This window comes from Indicator indicator, chromosome 18 (assembly GCF_027791375.1).
Source record: "Indicator indicator isolate 239-I01 chromosome 18, UM_Iind_1.1, whole genome shotgun sequence".
In the NCBI taxonomy this organism is placed as follows: domain Eukaryota; kingdom Metazoa; phylum Chordata; class Aves; order Piciformes; family Indicatoridae; genus Indicator; species Indicator indicator.
Window position 1 is genome coordinate 7949851 of NC_072027.1, and position 15986 is coordinate 7965836.

At 38.2% G+C, this 15986-nt stretch overlaps 1 protein-coding gene across 2 annotated transcripts in view; it reads right to left on the reverse strand.

Moving 5' to 3' along the window:
- The window catches only part of CPEB4 (cytoplasmic polyadenylation element binding protein 4), a 40512-nt gene that overhangs the window by 4075 nt on the left and 20451 nt on the right, over positions 1-15986 (reverse strand). Inside the window, exons 3-8 of one of the 2 annotated variants that reach the window (XM_054388912.1) lie at positions 6775-6798; positions 4590-4763; positions 2710-2799; positions 2006-2124; positions 565-679; positions 174-355 (exon numbers count right to left, since the gene is read on the reverse strand). In XM_054388912.1, coding sequence (XP_054244887.1) covers positions 174-355; positions 565-679; positions 2006-2124; positions 2710-2799; positions 4590-4763; positions 6775-6798 — 704 coding nt within the window. The remainder of the gene's footprint in view (positions 1-173; positions 356-564; positions 680-2005; positions 2125-2709; positions 2800-4589; positions 4764-6774; positions 6799-15986) is intronic. The other variant, XM_054388911.1, reaches the window with a different exon arrangement.

Sequence of the window (15986 nt, forward strand, 5' to 3'; positions counted from 1 at the left end):
CTGTAGCACTCCTTCATTTTTATTCTGTGTTGTATCTAAGTGGCACAATCTAGCCCTAAATATGCAATTAATCTGATATAACATTTACAGTCTTCACAATGACACACATTTACATGGAAAAGCATTTCTAGAGAAAGCAGTGAACAAAAATAGAATACACTTGAAGACCTTACCCGTTTATCTATCTCTCCATGCTGCAGCTGAACAAAGCGAGCACTGATAGCAGCTATGTAACTCTGTTGATTAGAGAATGCAACCCGCCCAGCTCCTTTTGGGTACTTCAGCTCAGGGTCTGTGTCAATTCCAGCATAGCACACCCCTCCATACAGCCGATCCATTATCATTGCGAGCTCCACTAAACCAGAAAGGAAAAGGAAACAGCCATGTACACTTGGCCATTTTGGCTGAGAGCATCAAATCAAACAGCCCTTTGTATTCATGCCCCCCACGACAAGTGTTCAGAACACTTAATACTTCCCCTGCTGAAGGAACTCGTTTCCCCCATTGCTCCCCAAACCAGACTGCACGTTCAACACACCCAGTGCTGCAGAACACACAGTGTACCTGCTCGTAAAGGCCGAGGAACACCACCAACAAAAATGGTTTTTCGTGGGTCAAGAGGCTGTGAACCATCCATAACAAAATCACTATCACTAAGGTTCCAAGGCCGGATCTGAACCTATGGACAAAAAAACGTGTTTTTAACAATTCACAACTCAAAGGATCTCAATGATAGAAATTAAAACAGTATCCTATAAAGAATATAAAGAAGAAAACCTCTTCAGCAGCTGTACTTCCTAACTCATTTTCTAGCAACCGTTTCTCAAAATGAAATAGCAGCGAGCTCTGTTCAGACAGACCACTTGGCCACAGTACATTTCATCACTTCCTTATTACCCAAATTTCGGGGAAAAAACTCACCCTCTACTTACACATTTACTTAATCATGCCTGAACTGTGCTGTCTGACCCCCTCTACTGCATACATATCTACACTATTCGTGTTGTTCCAGGCAAGTGTGAGCACCAGACTAGTGTTATCTCAGTGTGACAGGCTCCAGTGCACCCAGTTGTGTTTATTTACTATGCAAACCTGCCTGCTTTCTATTTGCCCGCAGCTGGCCAAATGTGAAGTACAAGAATAGAGCAGAAGTCTCTCCAGCTATCAACAGGCTTCCATCAGCCCCTAAACCATTTGTACTAATAATTCACAGTTCAATGTCACATACACCTCTGCTATGAGGATAGACTGAGGGACCTGCAGTTGTTCAGCCTAGAGAAGAGAAGACTCCAGGGGGACCTTATAGCTGCCTTCCCATACCTGAAGGGAGCCTATAGGAAGGCTGGAGAGGGACTCTTTATAAGGATGCCTAGAGACAGGGGAATGGTTTTAAGCTGAGGGAGAGTAGGTTTAGACTGGATCTTAGGAAAAAGTTCTTCAGTACGAAGGTGGTGAGACTCTGGAATAGATTGCCTAGGGAGGCTGTAGATGCCTCCTCCCTGAGGATGTTCAAGGCCAGGCTGGATGAGGCCTTAAGCAGCCAAGTCTACTTGACGCAAGTCCCTGCCCATGGCGGGGAGGCTGGAGTAGATGATCTCTAAGGTCATTTCCAAGCTAGGCCATTCTATGATACATGGTGGTTTTTTTTTTTTAATTAATTTGTCCCTGTCAAATGTTACATGCATGTTATATACAATAGTCAGACAATATGAATTTAATCAATAGAAAGTATATAATAGCAGTCTGGAAGTATATTTATTGTACCAGCAATGGTGAAATTTAGCAAACCTTTTTCAAAAAAAAATACTAAATGTAACTGGACTAAAAAACTCCATCATGTCTAATTTAAAAATAAGTAAGTTGGTGTTTGAGAGTCTGTTTTGACGCCCTTGAGAAATTTAAACATTAGCACTCAGAAAAGAGAAAAAAGGGGGGAAAGGCATCTGAAGAGAACATTTTCAGGTTATCATACAGGAACTGTGCAGGCCCTGACAATTCTACCTACCGGTTTGTCTTTGATAGTGGGGCTGGAAACACAAAGATAGAGCTTTCCATCTTCTTCAATACATGCATCAATCAGTGCCTGCACAGAGCTTTCATCTTGAAATAGCAAAAATGCGTATCCTACAAAAGAGCAAACACACACAGAACTTCTTTTGTCTATTTGCTTATAGAATAATTATTTAACCCAGAATTATGCTTGGCTCCATGTGCTACCACACAATAAGGGATAAACTTTGAAATGCTCTCACTTGTTTCTAACCCAGCAAGTTCACTGGGAGCTTGCTGATCAGCACACTCTCTCCCATTTCCTCTGAAAGGCTAAGCCAGCAGTATGAATTGAATAAGAGCCACAGCTGTAGTGACAAACCTGCCAGGATGGTTGTTAATATAAGGCATAAATCATTCCCAGCTTCCATGGAGGGCATTAGTCCCTTCAAAGAGGACTAGTCTTGACTATTAATACAAAAATTTGGAACAACAGAGGGAGAACAGAATATGTAAACTAAAAATAGAAAATCAAGGAAGAATCTTTTAATGCAGAACAAATTCACATTCTACATTCCACCAGATAATAACAATCCCAAGGATTCAGCTTTTTAACCACTGAACACTGGGTCATTGTCACAGAAATCTTGTCTAAAATGGAGTCTTATCAAGAAAAATTTCCCTAAACTGCTCCTATGTTATTAGTAAGCAGGTATTTACCTTTAGGAGGAAAATAAGATTTGCTCTCTGCCTTGTGAGGCCAGTCTACAATCAAAGGTCCAAAGCGACGAAAACTAGCAGTGATCTCATCTGTAAAGAAAGAAGGGAAAAGGCACAAATTGAAACTACAATAAATTGAATGAAATTGTATTGAAGAACACTGATTTCAGGTAGCTTCATCCTATAAATAAACATTCTGTGATTCTAAAGGTTCAGCAGCTCATAGCAATGCTTACTAGCTGATGGGGAATCTTTATGACAAGTCAGAACACACAAAACAATAAAGGTCAAAGATCAAGCTCTTCTTCTGATTATCAATAAAATCTCATAACCCCACTAATTCACAGAAATGGAGTCACTGCATCTATGCAGCCATCATTATCCAGCTTCAACTACCCTCCCACAAAGAAGTTAGGGACAATTTGCTAACTTGCTACTAAGCAATCAACCTTGCCAATATGCCCTGTAACTGCAGTAAGACTGGAAAAAAAAATGAGAGGGATTATTACAAGACCCGGTCATGCCTGTTCATATCACATGCTGGTGCCACATGTGCAAACGCTTTCTGAGCTTGACCTCAAAATAACAGAGTAAACTTGCAGGGCCCAGTTACACAATTTTGTAGGAGAGATGGCAAGAGCATATTGTTTTATCAAGAAGCAATTCTTGCATCCATTTCAATTCTGCTTTCAACATCAAATTACTGCTATAAATTTGCATGTGGCAGCCCCATAGAATTCTTCTAGCTGCAATTCTGTTCTTGCAGTTGAGTGATTACTCCTTTTTTCTTCTCTACAAACACACCTGAACCATTGCTATTTAAAGTTCCCTGGATATGAACTTTTCACTAAAAAAATGAAAAAATAAACCCAAACTTCACATTACTGGAGCATCATCTCGCCTGACACACTGCTCAGCTGCATTCTGTTTATGTGATTTTAAAACCACAAATTCAACAAAGTTAAAAAATAAACAAAACCCCAACAAGGAATCAGAAGCTGAAGATCATTTTCCCTCTTGTAAACACCATGGTATATTTGACCTTTTAATAATAAAGTAGTTCTTATGTTTGACATGGAAATCAGGTTGTCACTTCACAGTAGTATACACTGCAGTGCATTACTATCACTCTCCCTAACATAAAAAAAGTGCCATTAAGAAAAAACTTACTTTTTAGGCTTAGTTTTGCTGTAGTTCTTCTAATCACTATCCCAGCATGCCCATAGATACAGACTACAAAGCTCTGGTGAAGTGAAGCTTTAAAACAGTTGTGCATGACTTCCCCACCTCGAGGTAACTGCAGCATTCTGTATGATGGATCCACCACAAATTCCTGGTTCCTCACTGTATGCAGCCAGCACAGATTGACTACTCTCTGAGTCCTCACCATGCATAGATTAGAAGCTACCTGAGGACATACTCACTGCTGAAGACAGCTTCTGAGAACCACACACAGGCAGCTGACTTACTGTATTATACAAACTTTATAAAACTACTAGCAATACTTTTCCTACTACTGCCTTCTGGTGCTTGTGAAACTATTGCAAGGTATTTACGACTCTCAATACGTGATATTTTCTTGTTCATTTTTGAACCACTGTCCTTTCAAAATAATTTTTATACTGTAGAAGTCAGTAAAATATGTGGACACATGATTTTATTCTTCGATGGCAGAAAATGCTACAGCCTGAACTAGCTTGAATCATCTCATGTTTGCCATGGGCTGAGAGTGGTAATATGCAAAGAGTCATTTACATATCAAGGCCTTTCCCTGGAGAATGGAAACCAATCATTCATTAGCTAACAGACAAAAGGTTTCACACCACAGGTTTGTCACTAAGCCAGAAGGAGCTTTTCTGGATAACATTTTCTAGGTGTACCTTCATCAATATCTGGTGGCAGTCCGCCGACAAAGACCTTACGGGAATACCGCTCCACACGTTCTCCATTCTGGTGGGAGAAGCAGTGAGGTGACCCCAAGCCGCTGTGAAGAGTCTGATCCCCACGTCCATCATCCAAGAATCCATCCTCCATTGGAAACAGTGAAGACTGACCTGATTAGGGGTTAAAAAAGAAAGGGAAAAAGCCATACTAACAGAACAAAGCATACACTGTTTAAATATTAAAATGTGCATTTGTTACTGCACTGCAGAAGAACTGTTTCCAATCTTCCTTCTAATGAGCAGTTTTATTCTCAATTTCATATGACCCTTACAGTTTTCAATATCACTCAGTAACTCAAATGCAGAGAATATTATGCCAGTTTCTCTGTAACTGTACTACAGCTAATGAAAATTTGAAGCAAAACAGTGCTTCTAATGGATGTTCAGGTTGACCATTCCCACAGTATTTTTTGTTTCCAATTAGATTTCTTTTTAAAAGGCACAAAACCAGAAGAGAATATAAACTTTTTTTTTTTTTCTTTTCCCTTGGGACTTCTCCAATGCCAGACATCACTAAGACCTAAGCCATATATATTTCACATTCCAGTGAACAGCTTCCTACTGTGAGTAGCTACAATTTCACGGTGCCGATAGGAAAACAAAAATTCTACCAGCTAAATATATTACACATGGAAATTAACTGATATCAAGATAAATCACAAACCACCCACAAAAATACCCTGGTAAAACCAGGAAGAACCCCTGTAACTTACTGCAAAAGAAGTTTGAAAACTAGACAATACTGTGTCACTTGTAGGAGCAAGTTTACTCAGATGTTACAACAGAGATTCGTTAATGGACTCATTTTAAGAGAAAATGTTGTAAGCATGCTTCCCCACACAGCCCAACATGCTTTTAGGATAATCTTTATCATGTATTTCCTTAATAGTATTTATTACTTTTAAATAAGATTTTGATTTATAAATGCAACTGTATAATTTCAGAAAAAGAGCACACAAGCTGATCTCTTCCATTAATTAACCCTTTAGTTATAGCATTTGATATCTTGACAACAAACTGCATAGATTTCTACTTGTTTAAGGACCATTTTAGGGATAAATAAGTAGACAGAGGGAAAGTAAGCAAATAAAGGAAGTGTGCTACAAGTTTTAGATGCATTTCCTTTTGCCTAAGATGGGATATACTACGTCTGCTTTTTCAGAATTCATTACGATCCACCACAGTAATGTACAGGTAAGGTTAATTTATCCTGTTCATGCTTCCTTCCTTTGAAAGAAATTTATTTTTAAACAACATCTTGAAAACAGAAAATTTGACCTGTTCTAATATCCAGATATTTCCCATGTAAAAATCAAACAGCTAACAAGTTGAAGAAAAAAAATTACAATAAAATCCACAATCCATAAAATTTATATGAACAAAAATGGAGGGCGTGGCCAGCTTGCTTTATCTGAAATTCCAAGAATCTTTGTACACCTTTAATTAAAATAAAAGTGAGCTGTAAATCAGACCTATTTTTATAGCTAGGCAAACTTAGTTTCTACTATGGTAAAAAAAATACTGTAGTATAGACCTAAATGTTACTTTATTTTCCCCTAATGAACTGATGTCATTCGTTTCACCACTTAAGGCTCCAATCCTGCAGGTGGTGTTGGATGGAACAATTCTCCATATCTAAAAAACTTTTTCAGGTTCCTCAGCATTCCCACTGCTGTAAGAGAATTCAACATGCATGCTTGCAGGATCTGGTTCTTTAAGCTAGCAGGCCAGGACACATATTCACTACAGTCTATCCTGTGTCAAGAAAACCGTCAGCACCCCCATAAGAACAAAAAAAACCCCAAAAAACAAACAAACAAACAAACTTCTCCAGCATTAGCATTCATAACATACACACAAACACAGCAACAGAGATAGCCCTCCAGTGTAATAGATCTTACAGATGATGGCCACTGAAAGGATTGTGATCACTTCAGACTCAGCAGGACTACTGTGGAATACTACCTAATTCAGTTGAAATGTTTCTTTATGGCATGCAGACTATGTAAACTTATGTGAAACTCATCCTTAACTGTTGGAGTTTGCCCTCTAGTAACAACTTAATGCTAATTCTCCCATGAGACATTGTCAACATTAGAAAATTAAATAGGAATATTGTTACCTCGCCTTCTCCCATATGTCCTTGCTGCATGTTAAATGAGAAAGAAAACAGCCTTTCAATCATTGTTATAAGGACCAAAAGACCTTGTTTGATTGCCTTTATGCTAGCTCAGTGACTCTCAAGGCTTTTTTTTTTTTTTTTTTGTACTTCAGGTCATTTAAAATGGTGTTCACAAGCTGACATCCCCCACCACCCACCATACCATGCCTTCCTTGCACCATCTCTGTCATTTCTTGATGAAACGTTGATAGGAGGCTGACAAAGTACATATGGATACTAAAAGAGACTTTAAAAAACAACTTTAGTTCTTGATGTGCACATTCATTTTCAAATCCATTCCTTAATCCTTTGCTGGGTGTATGCCTGGAAGCGAATGGATCTCTCCTTATGCACCAGGTCTCCTGACACATTCAGCAACACACCATGCTCTCCACCTTGCCCAGTTCAAGCATAATCTAATACCAATCTTCATCTCAACGTAGGAAAAGCCCTAACACAAAAGAAGCGGAGGACTACTGTGTTAATTTCAGTTTTGAAATTAGGTTGCTATAAAAACTTTGCACAAGCCACACAATCCTTAGTTAAATTGTTCCTGGCAAATAACCAGCTGAAATACTTCTTGTCAAGGAGAAAATGTCTGGGCCACTGAAATTGCCTTTCAGACCTCCTGCAGTCTGTGTACTGCAGGATATAGATTCTCTCATACTAACTTGATACAATTCACTGTAATTATGTGACAGTTACTCACCGCTTCCTACTTTTCATTTCCAAAACAAATCAGTTCTACCACTGAAAAAACACACTTTTCTGTGCTGGCTTCTATGACCCATTGCCAGTATATGGCCAAACTTCCTAATCAAACTTGCACATTCTTTCTCTTTTAATCTCATTAAAATCTGTATCTGAAAGCAGGCCAACTGTTTTCAAAACTTGGATTCTCCTGGCAAGTCCTGTGAGAAACCCTGAGCACTTCATGTTTTATTTTGCTTCCTCATTCAAAATTGAGGCTGACAATTCATTTAGGTATTCAAGTATTTGCAAACCACAACAAAACAGGAGCAATTTCCTCTTTCAAAATAAAAATTGTATCAATCCAATTTACTTCATGATTATTTAACAACTGTAACATCATTTTACTTCTCTGATCTCTTGCTGATAAAGGTACTCACAATTAATAACATGAATACAAAATAACAAAGCCCTAGTCATCTTCTGGCTTGGAGCTTTACCTCAAGTGTTAAAGGCTGAGGGTCTTCACAAGTATCTTTCCATGGTAATCCTGCATTTAGAAACCCAAGATGCTCATACAGTCCTCAGAGCAAAAAGTTTTAAGCAATTTGTCTTTCATGGACATACTGCATTTCTGACAAAGCCTCTGCCTGTTTTAGAAAACACTGAGCACTTTGAAAGCCAGCTCTGCCTATAAAGCCATAAAACCCTTGCTTGTGGTTTCTAAATTACTAATAAAACCACACAAACCCCTTCACTTGGTACACCCATTCTTGGCAACAAAGCACACAGCACAGATATGATTCTCACCGCGGATCTGTGACCACAATTTAGGTCAGCAGACTCCTCACTGCTTCGCCACCTGTGTCACTCAAGGCAATTGGATTTTTCTCCTTTACCGGTACAAAGAACACAAAACAAAAAAAGCTCAGCCACCAGCTAGGAAATTATTTCCGGTGCCAAGTACTACTGAAGAGGTTTTGAGAACCAAATATTAAGATTCTTTTTTTCTTCTTCTTGATTTGCTTCTTATTTTCTGCATTTCCTTCACCTAAATATTTGACATTTCAAAAAATTTCTCAGGAGCCTCCCTTGGTAAACCATCCCAGTACAGCACAGATACAAACTTTCTCTGCTGACTGAATTCAGAGCTCATCACACGCCACTAATTTCACAGGATGTAACACACAACATTGAAACTAAAGAACATTCTTTTGGCAAAGCAGGAGGACAGCTAACTGTGATTTACCAATTCTGTCTCTGGCTTTCATAATTTCATATTAAGAGAAATCTTTGCTATGCCAGTGACTAAACTAAGCTGCAACACAAATGAAGCTTTAAAGTAACTGTTACCAACCAGAGAAAAAGATTTAATTCTGATCATCAGGATACCTGCCTATCCCCCTGCTGACAAATGAGACAACTGCAATCATTGGGTTGGACTACTCAAACCTATTTTTTCCTTTCCCCATTTCTTCAATATTTCAGATAATTGCCTAAGGAGCCTAGGACAGATTTACTAATCTCACAAGATATTTAAGCAAGAGTTACGTTACAAAACCTAGAAAATACAAAGTCTTTACGCAACCAGTTCAATTGCTAACTAATAATAACCTATGCAGAATATTTTCCAATATAGAATCAGTCTGACATTTAAAATGCTCTTAGGAGCTGCTTCAACTCCCTGCAACACTCCTTTTTATGTAGGAAATAAAGCCATGCAGAAAGCCAAAGATCTTTTGCAAAAATCTGCTGCAAGGAATTTAATGAGCAGGCAACCAATTCCAATTTGTGTCTTCTCTCCATTTGAGACACTTAATGGCTCCTGACCATATCAGGTTTTGTCTTCCTTTTGTTTGTTTTTTTTTTTTTTAATCGTATCTTTTGTGTCTAATGTACCTCCAGCTTTCTCCTCTCTATAGGAAGCACCATAAAGATTGTCAAGTGTGTTGTGCATAATTACAGATGTAAATTTGTCTGAAGTACACAGTTCCCAGAGACAAAGATACGCTGCTGAAGATGCATGAAAAATGTATGCAGGAGTCCTAAATAGCCCAAACTTACTATAAGCTTGTCCTGCAAAAAGTATGTCCAAGCTGAGCACCTGGCACTCTTTAATGGTTCTTGCTGCCTCCCAGTCTACAGGATGGTAGCAATTTCAGGTGCATTTTGGGCCATTAACTGTGGAAAATTTACATTAAAAGGTGAGCTCAAGAGCAGACTGTTTAAAGGAAAAGAACCAGCAAACAAGATCCATATCAGCTTTGGATATCACACCAACTTTAAAGGCCATGGTACAACTAGGAGAATTACACAAGTGTCTGTAGGTAATATTATTACAAACATTGTAAAACCCTGCAATGAACAGGGCAGCTGAATGTCTGAAGTTGAATTACAGCTGTACCTTCATTCTCACTACCTTGCTGTAATTGTTTTAAGGCATACAAAGGCTAGGTTGATGTAATACCTGCCCAGTTCTGTACCAAATTTTCATCTCTAGTCCAACAGCTCCTTGAGGCAGAGACTCTGTTCTTTACCTTGGCACAGAGACCAATATAGTAACACACTGCAATCCTTTACAATTGTCACTGATACTTGCTCTCACTTCTTCCTTCTCAAAGACCAAACCAGACTAGTTTCACTAGTGAGTTCCAAGTCAAGTTTCTATGCACATTAACCACTGAATTTACAAGGGAAATATTTCTTAAATTTAAAAAAAGGACAAATATTCATGTTGACTTTTTACATAACTTGACTGTGAGAATGAGGAAGACCCAATCATGCCCTTCCACCAGGCATTAGCTCTACCACCGAGACAGCTTCCTACCATCTGGCTCCAGGAAAGCAAGGAAACTTCTACCAATTGCATATACTCTTTCATACTCTATACCAATCACACAAGTTCAAGGAAAAACTTTCAAGCTGAACAAGATTTTGCCAAACTGATCCAAATTCCACTAACTTTCAAGAATGAACTAGTGATTTTAACTGATGATTTTTAGGGACAAAAAGTGACAAACAAGAAGCTGCAGTGCAAACAAAGGACCCAGTACTGGGGAAGCAGGCTACAGCTCTTGCAAATGAAAGCAGTGAAGAAGAAGGGAAAACAAAGCCACTACTCCATCCTCAGCTATTTATTAAACATTAGATACACAGAGACAAGTATAAGTGTCCAAGTTTTCTTTTTAAAAGGGAGTAATAAGTTTTTCTCTAAGACCATATTGTAATCTTCTCATGTTATTAAAAACCTTTTAACTGTAGACGGTCACAGGTGGCCAGTTTCTTATGTTGGAAGGCAAATATGCTAACTCCCCAAACACAGAGCTTGAAGCTTTCACTGAAACTGTTTACTCTGTTAGTCATTTTCTTCCCCTCAGTGGAAGACAGGGAGGTAATTTGGTGCTGCTCTATTTTCTGTTTCTCTTGGGCCTTAACTTTTAAAGAAAGAGAAATATCTAAGTTTCACAGGATTATTTCTAAATGAGAGGTAAAGGTTCTTGAATCTAGTCTACAAAACAGTTATGCTTTCATGAGTTTTATTTTTAAATTATAGAAAAATAATTGAAGTACAATCTGGTTTTGCTCTTCTAATAGCAAAGCCTTACTTCTAAATAATTCTACACTAAACTGTATTTTGAATTGTAACAAGAGTGCCAATGCCATGCACAAGGCCACTAAAATACAGACTACACTATTTTATTACCTTTCCCCCTACTACTCCCTGAGGGCAGGTAGGGTTGATTATAACTCAAGAGTTTGATTTTATCATCACTTCATGTTTCACAGTGCATTTCATATGTAATGCATGTACCACATTCCGTAGGGTCATCTCAAGCTCTGTTTCACAAGTGAAGAATATAATCTTACCCTTAACTAAGCCAAAAGCAGAAAAATCAAAATTCTAAAAAACACCTATATTTAACCTACTTTGGGCTAAATTATCTCTGTATATGAAGGAGAAATTCACAGAGCAAAGTAGGTATTTTCAGAGAGGCATACATACTTTCTCAAATTAAGAACATAAAAATCATATCTATTAAACACCAAGGTATTTCTTTCAATTTAAAAGAACCTTACAACTTATGTCTGGGATGATGGTTTCAGCAGGAAAGTAGATGGTGTTATAAAGTGCTGCACGGCAGGCAAAAAAAGTACTGGCTTTTATGCATTCCTTAATTTTTAGTTCTAAAATATTAAGGACAAAAGCATTAGGCTCCAGTTCCATAACTGTTAACCTAAGACATGTGCATAAGCCCAGTTCAAGCACATAATCTCATTTCTGTCAAATTATCCTGAGCACATGATCTGTGGAACAAGAGCCAGTGCATGGCAGAGTGGCAGAGACATGTGATACCTAATCCAGGATAAATTTTGTCAATACAGAATAAATTGATCAAAAAATTTAACAAATCTACACTGACAGTGAACTTATTGCATGTCAGAACTTTGTATCTTACTGTCACAGCCATCTTTATGATACTGTCAAATGGGATCCCTGTTTTAAAAAGTCTTTCCAAACGTAAGTTACTAAAAAGGGGTATGAGAGGTTCCCTGTCTGGTGCCTTTCAAACATACCAAGCTTCAAAGAATTCAAAACAGTCAAACAGTGTTACCTTAATCTATGGCAATCTTACAAAAATTAAACACCTGGACAGCATGTATTTGTCACACTTCTTGCAATGTCAAGGTCAGCATGAAACCAGAAAAGCAGGCTACATTTGGCTGCACAGTAAAATCAAGGATTAACACCTTTGGAAATATCAATTCTGCAAAATCAAGTGGCAAAGGTGCCAAAACCTGCATTTGTTTCCTCCTAATTTATTTTTAAAGAACCACATGGGGAAAAAAAAAAAAAAAAAAAAAAAGGAAAAGCCTGTAATGAGAAATACAGCTCTAGTTTATGTCCAAAATGTCCAAACAAACGTTGAAAAACAAGAGCACTGTTGTAGGTGTAAGTATTAGGCTTTATTTCAAGTAAAGCCAGGTGCCTGAAGACAAGTGTTTACCCATTCCTTCTGTCGAGAACACAAACAAAACGAAGGTTTTGGTATCACATAGCATTTGAGTGCAGCTCTGACAACACATTCATTTTAAATTCCAGGTCACTGTCACAAAACACAACTGACACAAAACAAGCAAACAGGTTTTTTCTAAAAGCCTGAGGAGAATCTACCTATAACAGCCTTTTAGTGCTGGTTCTTCTGATGGAAATGCTGTTTTACCTGAAATTATGTTCAATTATTATGGTTCACCTAGTAAAAAGGTAGAACCTGATTGTACAGCACAAAGTTGATTATCAGAATAATAACTTCTAATAGTTTGATGGTTGACAACTTCATACATTGAATAACCAGGGGGACAGAGGAGGAGAGAAACTGAGAAACAATGAAGGTGAAAGCTATTGTTTCCAAGACTGGTGCAATGAACTCCATGTTTTAGGGCTTTAATCTACCTAAAGCAAAACTACCTCAGTGAAGAGACTATGCAGTTATATTCAGAGCAGAATAATCTTGGGGGGAAAACGACCCAACTGCTAATAGCTCTCATTCCCATGCACTGCACAAATCCAGTGGTAGCAGTACCCAGAGACGCAGGGCAGAACAGCTCATGCGCTTCCAACTCAGTCAGTCCAGCCCAGCAGTGGTACAAATCCACCTTTGTGGAGAAGCTCAAGCTCACTTACAGACTGGGCAACTGAGGCAAAAAGTCCTAGACACACTTCCAGCATGCTATTCAAGCATCAGTCTGAAGCAGGGCAGGGGGTGGGGTGGGAAAGAAAGAGTGGTGGTGGTGTTAACTATGAAAATGGCTGGGTCTGTGTGAAAGCTTTAAAAGCCACCAACATTACATTACTGTTCCTTTATTGCTGATGATCTACCAGACTAACACAGTGCCACATGGACTGAACCTCAGGATGATCTCACATACCTTTCAACAACCACTTAACTACTTATGGAAAGGTGACAAATCAAATCCAGTTTCACTCCTTTCAAAAACACAGAAGTTTCAAAGCTAACTTTGAAGTTTTCTTCAGTATCAAACAGAAGAACAAAGAGAAATTTTCTCCTAAACAAACTGGCTATAAATCCTACACATAGCTACAGCTTTGTCTCCAAGGCATCCAATTTTTTGTAGCTCCTATTATGTTACACTGGGTTACTGCAAATCAATTTAAGTGGACCCCTTAAACATCATATGTATTTGAATACAACTCTTCCCTCTCCTCCAGGAACCCCCACAGGGTCAGAAATAAGAAACCAAAAGCAAAAAAAGCAAATCATGGAGCACATCTCTCTGCTGGAGACTGGATGTTAACTGGAACGTGTATTTCAGAAAAGCAGGCACCCCACTGCTGGTGGCACTGAGCTTTATTTTATATTAATGTATGACTTCTGGAGAACAGACAGAAGTTATAAAAACATCCAATCTTTCCACTCAATACATCTTCCACTTTATGATATGGAATAATTGGCATCATTTGTCTTTTGAACACTTAAACTACTACTACATCCACTTTCAAAATACAAAAAAAAAAAAAAAAAAAATTAAAAGCAGGGTTTGGAGAAGGAAAAGCATTATGGAGCTTTGCCAACAAAGAGCAAATCAGGTTCTCAGCCACAGAAATACTTCAAATTTGGTAATTTCAGAAAATTCCAAAATACATACCAATTATGTGTTTTCTGACAGGAGGAAAGAATGGGATGTCATATGCTAAAAATCACTACACCAAATTTATTTTGTGTTTGTAAGAGTAATTTATTGACCCTATTATAGAATGTATTGACCAACTTATAAAAATATATGGAAAAGATGCCAAAATTTCACACATCTCCCATCTGTCTTCATGCTTCATATGCACTGTGTTCCCAGACCCTTTATTGGTAGCATTTCACCTCAAGAGGTGCTGGTATCTGCCTGTACCATCATACCTACACCACGAATTCTGCCCATGCTTTAATGAATAACCTGAAATGCAACTCTTGCATGTGACTTGCAAGAGCTGGATTTACACCAGCAGATGTTTCCACGCTGCAAGATTTAAAACCGGAGTTCCTTAAGTACAATAATAAGTTCAAAGAAACTTATTTTTGTCTGTGGAAAGAATGATCACAAGACAGCCTGGAATGCAACATGAGGGCTTTGTTCCTTTTTTAAGCATCCTCTTACTTCAACCCCAAACAATAAGGAAATAGTAACACGAGCACATAAATATCAAACGCTCTTTAAGTCTCCGCAGCACAGCTTTGCCCCATTCTTCATTTTTATAGTAAACAGCGTAGGACGCAAATTTTTCCAGTGATACATGTGAAAAAACTGTACTATAGGCTTCTGCAGACCCAAACCAAATGGGAAGAGAAACAGAGAACTGCACAGGAAATCAGCACTTCATTTCCTCTTCCTAGATTCAAAACGGTATATAGGACCAGATACCAACACTATTGATTGTAACAATTTTAAATGACACATGGACAATTAAGATATTCTGCAGAATGCCTTCAGAAAGTTATCCCCACCTCACTCATCATTTGTGCACTAACACTAATGACATTATGAAGATTTGTATGTAACATCACTGTGAACGACAGGGTATTTATTAATGTGTTATAAATTGGTTTATATATTTGATTTGATCTATCACAAGGATCCCCCCATTTTGAACACAAAATCTGTGCTGTTGTCACACCTATCCCATCTGACTGCTGATCAGGGATTCTTTTTAATAGGATTTCCATGTAAAGCTGAAAGAATATCACTGCCCACACCTCTAAACACACTTGACACACATGTGACTGTTCCACTCACCTGAAAGTCCAACTGTCAACAACAACCTCTCACCAAAAAATTAGTATCACAGCTAACCAATCTGCACTACAACAGACATTAAGCCAAGTATGGATAAACGTACTTGAAAGATGTATTTTCACATTTGCCTCATCAATAGTTCTCACCATTCTACCTAATACTGAATTAAAATAGACACTGAATACCCAAATTCTGTAAGCATCACAATGCTTTCTCAAAATACCTTAAGCCACTGATGTAAAAATCGAATTCAGGCTACTGCACAGCCGCTCTTGGGTATATGCAAAGACTACCCACTACTTGAAAGTGTTTCTGTATGACTTTCCTAGGAGCTTGTTCCCCTTAACACCTACACTTCATCACCTCCTTATCTTTTTCTCAAAACTCATCCCCATTCTCATTTATACCTCCCATTTCTTCTTTATCTCCAAGTTTAAGAAAAACACTTCAGGCTTTTTCTTTCTGCTCCTTTCATGCCATTTCTAGCCCGATAAACATGATGGTAGAGAATATGCAAACCGTAGCTAACAAAAGACTTAAAGAGCTAACAGTTCAACATCAAGGAAAAACCTGAACAAAGTGACAAAAAGACAAAAAACAGGTAGTTTCAAGCAGTTTGGGAGGGGAGGCATCTAGCTCTCTGTCTTCTAAAACAAGCAACAGACGTTACTCACTGAATA